At 39.5% G+C, this 12,395-nt stretch overlaps 1 protein-coding gene across 1 annotated transcript; it reads right to left on the reverse strand.

Annotated features, from left to right (window-relative positions):
- Positions 1-4,993: 4,993 nt before the first annotated feature.
- Positions 4,994-7,212, reverse strand: PGRMC2 (progesterone receptor membrane component 2). The gene is made up of 2 exons (XM_009334933.1): positions 6,966-7,212; positions 4,994-6,220 (listed from the first exon to the last, which is right to left on the reverse strand). Exons 1-2 carry the CDS (start codon positions 7,210-7,212, stop codon positions 6,123-6,125), a joined length of 345 nt encoding a protein of 114 aa, XP_009333208.1. The 3' UTR covers positions 4,994-6,122.
- Between the last annotated feature and the right edge of the window lie 5,183 nt (positions 7,213-12,395).

Below are 12,395 nucleotides of genomic sequence, written 5' to 3' on the forward strand. Positions count from 1 at the left end.
CCTTTCACTTCCCACAGGCTTGAATCTTCCCTATCTCCCCTTGCAGATAAGTGGAAAACCCGGTAACTTGCATTACTGCTGTTTGCACACAGAGCTGAGAACAAAACCACTGAATTTTAGAATAAATCCCAAAGACTTTGCTGGCTAAGCAGCTTGTTTCTCTATATGGCTTGAAGCAGTTAATCACCTTTCAATAACTGACATACCTGTTGCAGAGCCATAAATTTGTCTTTGAACACGTCTTTTAGGTCCACTTAAGCCAACCTTCAATTTGTCTTAAGACTGGTTGTATTCTAACAGTAGTCTATTACTAAACACTTATCAAGTCTTAGACCTTTCCTTGTCTAAAAGTTCTCTCATGTGCTTATTGAAGAATTTTTTTTTTAGGTTTGCCTTAATTTCTTCTGTTGAGAAATGACTGTACAAATATTTCAAAATGCTACCCTGCCTAAACTCAGTAAGATTTTTCTTTTGTCATGCTCAAAATATTGGATTCTAAAGGCTTTTTAAAAGGGAAGGAAGGGAAGGCTCAACATGGCTCTTGTTCCTGATAGAGACCAGATAATGTTTTCCCATAACGAGCAGCAGTAGCCTGTCTGCATGACTGATGCTCCTGGAGTTTAACAGGGATTTGGGTTTCTGTGGGAGATAAAGCATTAGAAGGAACAGAAACCAGTTTGTATTCATAGCAGCCTCTAACCCGCAGACTTTGCTTCAGGCATCGCTGCCCCAGTGAGGTGACGAACGACACTCCCTCGGTTCCAGACGGAGGAAGAGACTAAGCGTTAGCCAATGTTCTTTTACTGACAAATCCCACAGCTCTGCTAGGCTATACCTGTAATCTTAAAAGCTTTCTTCTCTGCTGGCTTCAGCCTAGAAGTTTTGGTGGGGGTTTTTTTTCGGGGGTGGGGGGTGTGCAGTTCCCTTTTTCCATAAACTCCACTATGAAAACGCAGCAAACAAACAGACCAACCCCAAAACCTAACCCCATAATAGACCTACAGCTTTTAACTTGTCGAAGTATTATTGTTGTCTGACCTAAGTAACAAGAAACTTCAGAGTACAACTTCAGTGGCAACATTATAACACTTTAAAGAAATTTAATCATCTCTGTTACCAGTTCTGAGGTAGTGCCTTGGTTAGTACCTTCGAAGCTGATGAGTTGGGGTTTCTTTCTAGTTTAAAAAAAAAAAAAACAAAAAACCAAACCAAAAACTCATACCTTCAAATATGTAAAAGCAAAGGACAGGGATTTAACTCCTGTGAAACAGGGGCCGGAGTCAGTCAAGAGAAAGGGAGTTTTTATACAAACAGTAATTGAATGCTTGTGGTCAAGTGACAGATCCAGACTTGCCACTGGAACTTCATACCTCCAAAAGGCTTTATTTTTAGACACTTACAGAATGTACACTTGTAGGCTTTGCCTGGTTACCTAGAAAACATGACAGGTTGGTAAAATATGATTGTCACAAAAAACCCAAACACCAACCCCAAGTAAACTTTGTAACCAGAATGGGGACAATTGATTTGCTCATGAATTTTGCCAGGAAGGTTGCAGTGCCAGACCAGCCGTCCATGAAACACATTAAAGTTGCTGCCTTCAGGTACAGGAAAAAAATACACAAAAACCACAAGAATCCTCAAAGAGAAAGGGCAAGGAACACTAGTTTGGCAGGTTTTGTTTGGTATTTTTTAAGTTTTCAGGTAAACAACCCTTCACCTGCATTTGAACCAACCTTGGCACACATGTTCTATCAAAAGCAAGCTTAAAACCCAATCTGTAACCACCTATTAGTAAACATTCACCTTTAACCATAAATTAGAAGCCAGTGGAAGGATTTGCCAGTAACATTCATACTTAATTATTTATTTGGTTTCCATATTTAAGTAAGCCTGCAAGGCCAGACTTACATTATTACTAGTGTTAAGTAGGAAAAGGAGTAAAGAGCCAAATCTGCAGCTGCACTTGCATCATTCCATTCATGCCTGAAAGAGCGGTCGGACGACAGCGGTGGCGGGGTTTCTCCCCACAGCCTACGCTGCAGTCTGCAGCATTAAAACGGGAGAGAACCAAGACTGCAGGAAGGACTCTAAGGCCGCAGAGCTTCATCACAAATGCACTCTGGGCTTCATAAATGAACTTCAGCAGCGCTTCAGTACTGAGTTGCTGAATTAGTGAGTTACACTTCATGGAAAAACTACACGGCTTTGTCCTAAAAAAATAAAACCGACCCCAAAGCAGAGCCAGGAAGACCATTATATTCAAAGTACTAGGTCTTGATCTGTATTTTGTCCTATTCTGCACAACAATGCCTGCATTTCCTGGAGGAAATAAAACCCCACAAGTGTTTCTTGTAGAGAAAACAATTATCAGAGAGACTCAAACAAAGCATAAGTAAGGTTTAACTATTCTTTGACCTTTACAATGAAGATAGTAAAATCAAACTGATTTTGCAGGAAGAAAAAAAATGTTAGAAAATAGCTTAGAACTAAGATATCTAAAATGAAACAAGATCAGAAGCAGAGTGCCAAGCTGCTTTTACATGCTGTGTCTGACTCTGAAGGATAGAAAATTTAAACCTTAGCCAAGGAAAAGTAGATCTAGCTCGATAAAAAGATACAAACAAGCACGTGAAAGGATAACTCTGTGGTCCTTAGCAGAAATTCAGGCTGTTCAGATCAAGTAACAACGTGGTACTTGTTTTTTTTTTTTCCCTTTAAATCAAGAAGGTTTAAAAACAGATTTCCTGCCATAATAAAGCACTTCTGGGAAGTGGTGTACAAATGAGGCAGAAGTGTCAAAACAAATGACTACTCAAACTAGTTTAACACTAAGTCTAGTCTAGGAAAACCAGTCATATATTAAACTGGAAGTGTATTTTGTTTCTAAAGATGATGAGAAATAGTCCCTTTGAGTCCCTTATGTTGCTTAAACAAAATTTAACACATTGTCAGTATCAACCTGCCTGTCATTTTAATTAATAGTGAATTTTGACCAAGTGATTGACACAAATGTTACAAGGATGAACGCCTCCAGAAAATTATTATATTAATTGCACTGAAGTTTTGAGGGATCTGATGTTATTCTAAATTAGTCTTCGTGTCAACTTTTTATAAAAATGAAAGCTAGTGTGCTTTAAAGCACTTTTTTTAGGTTGTCAGCTTTAAATCACTAGTGACTTTGTATGTAGGATGAATGAGGTTAATTTAGATCCACAAGACACCAAACTACAGGATTAAGTCTACGCAACATACCGCTGCCATAGGACGACAGTTTTGTATTCTTCAGTTACCATGAAGTTGCTTCAAAGCAAAACTCATCCTTTACCCATCTTGCTGTTCAGCCAATCCTAAATCATAAAGGTAAGAATTTGAGTATTGGTCTTTTAAAACAATTAAAAAAACCCAACAAAACTTCACGTAACTTCACTGTGATGAAGCTTCACTGCATTTCTTGCAGCAAGGGAAAGGAAAAGGCTGCACTTGGGTTAGGAAGTCACGGCATATGCAAAACTACCCTTCTTTCTCCAGTAGGAAGTTTCTACATAAACCAGATACAAGCGTGATAAACAGCCAATGCTACAGCTATACCAGATGTAGCAGCACTAATAGCTGTAATGGGGGAAGAGCAGAGTAACTCACGGCAAGCATTAAAAACCTCCAGCCATGACTTTGTACAGTAGAAGCTGTAACACATAGTACCTGTATTTTTATGTGGAAGCCTGGGAAAAAAAATATTTATCTATCTGGTTGTCCTATCTGATTGATAGTTGGGTAAGCCTTCTTTTCCTGCTCCGCAGCTATACACATCTTGGTGCCATGATGAGGTGCAACAGCTGGCGCGAAAGCTAAAAGTGAAAGGCATACTGTAAATGAAGGGCAGTGTAAAACCTTTTATAGCGAGATTTAGTTAAAAAAAAAAATCCCTAGTGGAGCATCAAGATAAAGAACTGGTGCTTAAGTACTCCTAGCTCCTGTCCTATGCAAGAAAGCTTTTCTTTATCCCTTGGTAGCTTCCGCTGTTCCATCTAAAACACATATTTTTGTGGTTAGTTACACTAGCGTGCCCAGCATTTCAGCAGCGTTAGATGATTAGCAGACACTTCTTATAGTACTAACGTGCAAACCGAAGTCTGGACACTTGCACCAACGCTCAGCTTATAAGGATGTGACCTAAGCAGAAACCAGTGCTTTACGGAATTACAGTCAGTAGCTGAACAGCCACACACCGAACTGGATTGTTCAGCCTGTACAAGAACCTGCAAGCGTAACCTAACGTCTATGGAGAGATGGCTCCAGTTCCGCTACTTCTCCTGTGATGTAACTCTTCTATTCCAAGCTTGGGCACGCAAGGAACAGAACTCAACCTGCTTTCTAGGACACGTGAGTTACACATGATTCAACAGAGGATTTGTGTTTATTTGTTCCATTTACATCAATATAAATCTCCTTCGGTCAAATAGTAATAAAAAGGAAGTAGTCCCTGGAATTTCACAGTTCAACAGAATGTATATGTAGAAATCTGTTACTGTAGACTTACCACAGGTGAAATCTGCAAACAGAGGTACAGATGTAAGCCATAAACCTGCAAGTCATGAACTTAATAGCGTCACCGTTAGGAATTTAGCAGAACAGACGATGAAATTTCCCACGTATAGATCTCCAGCGTTCTTGTCCCATTAGCGCCACGGGACATACTCCTTTTACTGTATGTTACATGATTTCCTATAATGCTTCTCCTTCCTTTACATCACTTTTACTTTTTTCCACCACAAATGCACTGGCATAGGTTTATTCTTTTAAATACAGCTTACCTAAGTAAGTCTTCAAGATTCTTCAAAAGCTGGAACTTGAAAGGAAAAATAACACCACGAGGACAAAGAACAGTATTAATAGCGGTGGATGTTTTATATCCAAGACTTCTTCCCCTTGCTTTGTATTCCATCATATTCCAGCTCTGCTTAACAGCTTCTACATAAAGTCTGACAGCACATTTGGTATCGTACATGCTTTATTAAAATGGTACTCGTATTTACAATATCTGCAGAAACAATCCCTCCCAAGTCTTGCATTCAGACAGACACGCACACATACACACGCGCGCACGCCCCTTCCCTCTACCGGGGTGTGAAGGCTATGCTCCCAAAAGTTAGGCAGCTTCTGGAAGAGGAGGAAGGGTGACTTTTTTGTGTGTTTGTAATTACTTAAAAAGAAGCACGGGAGTATGCATTTGGCCATCACAATGCTAATTTAAGTATATGTAGTATTAACATATGGCAGTAACACTGAGTATTCCTCTTTTACATTCTATACACAGAATGACATCCAAGGTTTTCCAGTCAACAGAACATTCTAACTTCAGTCTCAATGCTGCTTGTAGTGACTATGAAACCACAATTTTGGGGCTGTCCCTTAAAACAATTCAAGTCTATGTAAGCGAAATAAGGCACAATTAATATTTGATTTGATTTGATTTAGAGGATGGGAAAAGGGGGAAGAGGCAGGCTTCAGATGATAACAGTTGTTGCAGAGGAAACAGTTTTACCCAATCCTTTTGGGAAAAGGATGAATTTTACCCCCATCCTAATCTACATGGACTTCTCGTAGAGAACTGAAGGATTCTGCCAGGGCTACTAACGCCCACATACAAAACAAAATGGGAAATTCACATTTTAACACCAGTTTCAGTAGTCTAACCTACTGATACTGATGTACATGAGTATGTCTTTCTTTAATGCTGAAGGAGAAGACACACATGAAACAAGATTCAAACCTTCCACTGAGCTTGAAGACTCACGTCTTATAGAGAGCTTGTAACATATACTATTTGAAGGCTTCAGCTTACTGATAAAAAGGAATAGCGATTTTGCCTTTAAATCCCTGGCCCCTCTTCACTAACGAAGCCTAACCAGACATTACAAATAAACTGCAACAAAAAGTTTGGCAGCACAAATAATGTCTAGTATTCAAATCTTCATTTGTGAGTATATTATTTTCCTTGTACAAAACCTGTTGAATGTTTTTCGCAGCAGATGAACTGTACCCAAAGATGCAGGACATTCTGTGATGGGGAATAAGAGGTTGCAGTTCCGAAGGCCCCTGACTTTGGTTGTTTACAAAGTTCATTCCTGTTTAGTGTGATCCTTGGTATCTTCCTCATCTGTGTATTCTGATGGTTCTTCCCCTGGTTTTAGGAGTCTACCTACGTAGTCGTATTTTTCTGAAAAAGATTTATGATTCCATTACAATCAAATACAGCTGCATTTGCTAGTTAGCCTGCACTGCTGCAAATTCACTTTTTCTCCTACACACTACAGTTCTGAACCTGAATCACTGAAATTGATGGCAATTTATCAGCAAGCTCAGCCTCCTAAAATAATCTTGCTACCATTGCTGCTCACTACTTTCTCTACTCTGAGTACTTGGTTTCAATTCTCCCGTACCTAACCAGGCAAGCTTTATCACACAATGGCTGAGAACACTGCTATTAAAACCAGCACAAATTCCCTCGGCCTGTTTTGATTTCAATTGATGTGCCCCCTCCCTCCAGAGGCACACTTCCATGCTTTTGAGAAATCATTTCAAGACAAACTTGTTCAACCCTTCATGCCAAAACAACTCTTAGTCCTCGTATTAATTCTGTGGCATCCAAAGCCAACAACCTGCGAGCGGGAACTCCATCAGCTAAGCTACACTGAGATTCCAGAGTGAGATTATGTGCTCAAGAGCTGAGAAGAGAACAGCTTTCTTGTATAAAACTAAAAGGTTGAAAAAGCTATAGCGGGATATAGCGGAATCTTCTCTATGGGAGAAAGTCCTAAAATCCCATGTCTTTTCCTAAGAAAGTTACATTGCATTAACGTTACTGTCAACATCTCTTTAAAAGCCGCCCCAAGCCCAAATCAGTCATTTTTATTAAAAGCATTTCCTTAAGCTAAAGATGTGCTGCTAATTTGAGAATTTACCTTTAAATTGCATTTCCCACTCTCTTACACTTTCCATCTGTACAGCATTTAAGTCCGATAGGTCATCATATTCATCTCTGAGTGCATCTTTATCTAGACAGAAAGTTGCTAGTCCCCTGGAGGCATCTCTGCCAGCAAATATTCCATATGGGCCCTCTGAAAACAAAAAGACAAAATCGATACCTTCAAGTCTTTGTTTATGGTGACCAATCTCAGTTCTTTTATATAGTCTGCCAAAGCCACACATTAAACTTCTGCAGTGATGGGAACAGCAGTAGTTTCAACGCCATGGCTGTTCGACATTCAACAGCACTGCAATTTAATCTTAAGCATCACTAGGAGATAAAGTCTGCTGAGAGAAGCAGAACCAGGAAAATTAGCTTTGAAGGGATATCTGGAAAAATCCCTGTCATTTGATGCAAGTCAGTTGATGTAAATTCCAAAGGGACTGGAGGCTGGAATTCAAAAGAAACGCACTTCTATTAAGCAAAACATAGAATATTTACAAGTCAGGCATGAATAGAAGCAAATTGTATAGACATCTTAATTAGAAATCCATTGACTTTCATCAATAAATAGAACTTAAGAGTGCTAATTAATAATTTCACTTCACTTATAGAACCACCACAACTTTCTACATACTTGACAGACAGTGCGTCTTTTGACACATTTCTTACTTCTGTGGAAACAACCTCGTTTATTTTGGGCAGCAGATCACCCGTACATCTATCCTGTATTGTTCTTGAAAACTGCACAAATCTTCACGTTAAGAATGTAAAGCAACTACTTTCCTTGTGCTTTTTGACATGCAAAGCAGCACAAATGCGCTAATAAAATTTTGAGCAATGACTGTCAAATAAATATTACTACAAAGAGAACTGGATGATTTGCAAACCAACAACTTGCAGGATAAGGTTGGTAACCGGCTTTCCCAAATTTTAATTAATCTAAAGAACTTCAAGCATATTGTTATCTTAGATTTTCTTGACCTAAAAACAAATACTTTAATTCAGCTCAATTAAAAACAAAACAAAACAAAAAACACTTTAAAATTTTCTGCATTAACTGCAGCAGCTGAACAACAGGGAAACGCCCAAGGCATTATAAAGAGTGGTCACTACTTGAAGATAAATAGGCCAGGACCCTTCTCTGGCTTACCTCTCAGAAGACGACAGTGGCCGTCAGCCTGAAGAAAAGGCAGCACCCATTGGCAAGAATGAATACAAGCAAGTGGCAACACACTGTCCTTCACCCCCTCTATTGCCTGCTGTAGCACCTCAGACCTCTTCTGCACCAGGACGAGCCACAGGAAATCATTCAGAGAGGCTGGTTTCCTCCCAGGCTGCTTGCTCCAGCCACCACACCTATCTGCTCTTGCCGGGCATTGACTGCAGGGTTGAGACAGAGGCTGGATGCAGCAGGAAGAACTCCTGAGGCAGGGAACCTGAGTACCATAGGATTAGAAGAAACTACGTCCTCACCAGAACTGGTGTCGTCTCTCCACCCCAGAGTGCTTGGCATTGTAAGTTGCTCATAGTCAAACCTGAGAACAGAAGGGTGTCTTGTATGCCAAAGACAATTCCCCTGTCTCTCTGGAAATAAACAGCTGATTTAAAAGCAAAATTTCACAAGAAGTACACATCAGAGAAAGAACTATCAACTGGAAGCTTGCACTGTACAAATCTGGCCGCAAGAGATAACCATAATGATTAAGAGCATCTCTATGCTCGTCCTTTCAGATATTTAGCTCCAGGAACGGCATTTACAATAGCTACCTCTGGGATCAGGGACCACATTTATGCCACTTAAGAGAAACAAAGTCAAGAGGGCTTGTGAACTCTCTTTTCCTATTTGCATCCTGAATTAGATGTTTATTTGAAAAACAGGATTCGGAGACTGAAATCAATCCTATACCAAGATATTTAATCTATGCATTTTGCATGCTCAGTCACTTCCCATGAAACAATGTAAAGGTAGTGATGGCCATCATTTGCAACATAACATAGAGCTGCTTCAAACAAGACATCTTGCTTACTCCAAAACAGCTATCATTCAAGTGATCTAGGTTTTGATGTTCTGCATGAAGAACACGGGAGCTATAGACAGCTCTTACTAAGACCACACACAATCAGTAAATCCTTAAGAGCAATTATAAATTGCGACTTAACCTCCTCACCAACAGTATTTTGCCCCCAGTTTTTCCTTTCTCGGAAGTGTTTAAAACAAATATTTCCATAAACCCTACTAGCTATTTGCATAATGCATTTTTCAAAATTCTGGCTAACCAGAGTTAGAGAAGCACACTGTTCCCCTTCCCTTCTACCCTGCATTTAGTGGTTTATGGAGTTTTACAGCACCTGCTGAGATGCCAACCCTTGGTCCACCAGCCTGATTCCAATTATTTCTATTAAAAAGAGATACTGATACATTATATTTATCAGTATCAAGCCCTGAACACCCTTACATCTCAATACTATACTTAGTTGAAAGCATGAATGCTTTTAGAATATATCAGTTTGCATTAACGGATGCAAAATTTCTGCAAATATATTGTAATGTCAGATGCTATTATACCAATATATTTTTTTTTCTTTTCTAAAGTTGAATTCAAATGTTAGCATTCCAGCACGTTTACTACAGAAGTATTCAGGAGTCACGGAGAAACCATCTAGCCAGGTCCAAGCACTCAACAGAATGCTAACTAGTAAAAACCAGCCTTTGGATTTGGTAGATAGCATCTTAAATTCCAGCTCTGCAAATGTAACTTAGAAATGTGTCCCATTCTTTAATCCTTTACTAAAAGGCAAACGTTGAATTAAGATTGTTTAAAAAAAAGCGCAAGCCTGGCTTCACCTTAGTTGCAGGGTTGCTAAAACAGAAGTTCAGAGATCTCCATATGAGCAATCTACTTCAAGATTTAAAGCTTCCATTTAGGTACTTTTACACAGAGATTAAGTACAGTATTTTAGGTTAATATAGAATATACAGGTCTGGGGTTTTGCTATAAGCCCATGTCTATTATGCACTTTTATATAAATACTGGTGCAACAGTCTTAAAATGGTATTTCGCACATCAGATCTCGTTGCGCTTGGAGAAGCAACCAGGAAGGTGCCAGCATAGAGAACCCTGGCGAGAACAGGATTCTGAGGTAGGGACATGAGTGCAATCCTAGACACACTCCCACAGAGTTCTTTCATGCCCAGAGGCAATTTACTTGGCAAGCCCTACCCATAGTCCTGCCTTTCTTTCCTTTTGTCTGCCTACCTATTTAGACTGGCTCCCGTTCTAAATAATTGATTGCACCGTGAGATGATATACATACAGAGGAGATTGCAAGAAGAGATGCTATTAGCATAGGTATGTACACCAAACTGATTTTTCGAGACCCTATCACAAAATTTCAGTGGTTTTCTTTTGCTGTACCCCCAAATTAGCTATTTCATAGTCAAATACTTATTTGAAAAACTCTTGTTCCGCTCCTATTTGGCATCTCGCAATCACAAAAGGGAAGTCAGGGAAGTGTCAAAACCCATTAAAACACGTCTGCTACATGTTACTTGGCTACACGTAGCTACGAGCCTTACATGAAGGAAAACTTTGTTCCTTGAAGAATGCTGCTCTTCCCATCATTGCTTTCACATATTAAACCACTTTGTTTCAGAGCCTTTGTTTATTTTAGCACTGAGACCAAACATTATCAAGACTACATATTTGCCTACGTATCTCCACATCTACACCACCACATTTATACACTGCCTTTTTCTCCCTGTATAAAGTCCTCATTTACCTTACAACTCCACCTTGTGTTAAGTATGCCCTTCTCTAAGCTGCAATGCATGCAAAATGTTGCTACCCACCACCTGCAGATCCTCACTTTCTTTCAGAATCCAGTTAAAAATCTGGCCGCCTTGATGAATTTGACATCTTGTTCCAGCCTGACATTCATCATTATTCACAAATGAACTGGGCAGCTTGAGAATTGGCAAAATTGAAGTCTCTTCAGCCAGTAAAAATACCTTTCCAATTCCTGCACTCAGGATTTCTGCACCTCCTAGCCCTGTTTTGGTTCTCAAATTAAGATTTGAGAACCAAAAATTATTGGTTTGAAATTATATAATTTCTCAAATTATTCTCTTTGCAGACACCCTAAAACAACAGCAGGCAAGGAAAAATAAATTTATCATTAAAGCACTGTATTTAAAAATTTGAGATATGAAGCCGTCCAAGCTGAAGTTTTTATTTGGAAGCACTGCTTCTAGTCACTTGCTCCAAAACAGGTTAAACTGGATCTTGAAACAGCACGTGTTTCGATTTTCAACCAGTTTGGCCAATAGTTCCCCCAGCAAAACCTATGCCAGCACTCAACTTTTGAGTAGATATTTTTGGGTTATCAAAGAGGCTATCTGTCCATTTCAGTTCTATACTTTGCAGAACATCCCAGACTATTGCTCCAAGACTAGTAATGAAGGTGGACACTGCACACTGAACTTTGGATTGCTCCAACTATCAGCACAGGGACTGCACCACAGGTAACCGCATGTGGACTTTATATCTAACAAAGTGATTTGTAATCTAAGAATTGTATTCATTCTCACAAGGCCCAGAGAAGTTCTCTGAAAAAGCCACACGTTAACAAGGTTCAGTTTTAAATGGGCTTCGGTTTCTTCAAGTAGTCAAAAAGCACTTCCAAGCAAGCACCAAATATGCAAAGCATGCCAGATGTTCTTTGCGTCTGTGGGCTCCATGCAGCCACTGGAAATAAAACCCAGTTTTGTCTGAAGCTTAGAAATTCATGGACAACATTTCTTAAACTGCCGACAAGAATAAAGACTAATGTCTCCTTTAATGTAAGTTAAAGGAACAAAGGGAGACAGACCACGAAATTATTAACAGCTGCACTATTCTACCACTTTGTCTACCTTTTCCACTCCAAATCAAAGCAAAATCTCCACTGCCTGTTGAAAATTTTCCATCTGAATCCTGACAGGTTTGTTTGGTGTTGCATCTTTTATGAGGGAATGAAAATGCTACAAGTGAGACAAAGCCATTTTGAGATGCAGCTTGAAAGCAGCAGCTTTCTAATAACTTTTATCACTGGGAATTCAAGGTGACATAATTTTAACTTTACTGCTCCAGATTTACGTGAAAGGAAAGATGTGGGTCAATTTTAAGTTACAACTTGCATGGAAGGTAAGTGTTCTTAGGAGAGCAATCCACAAAGTCTACATGCTAAGATGGGAACTGCTTAGAAAGAGGGGTCTAAACCTGACTTCTTAGGCACAAGACCAGAGGGCCGCACTCTCTCTTTCGCTTGCTTCCTTTTTAACTCTGTGAAAAAAAGTGCAAGAATCAATGACCCAATTTTGACTAAAGGGGCAGACAACCAGCACTGCTAGGAGAGCCTGTAGTTCAGTAGTCAGGAGATTCCT

The sequence above is a fragment of the Pygoscelis adeliae genome, unplaced genomic scaffold (genome assembly GCF_000699105.1).
Source record: "Pygoscelis adeliae isolate BGI_AS28 unplaced genomic scaffold, ASM69910v1 Scaffold31, whole genome shotgun sequence".
NCBI lineage: Eukaryota > Metazoa > Chordata > Aves > Sphenisciformes > Spheniscidae > Pygoscelis > Pygoscelis adeliae.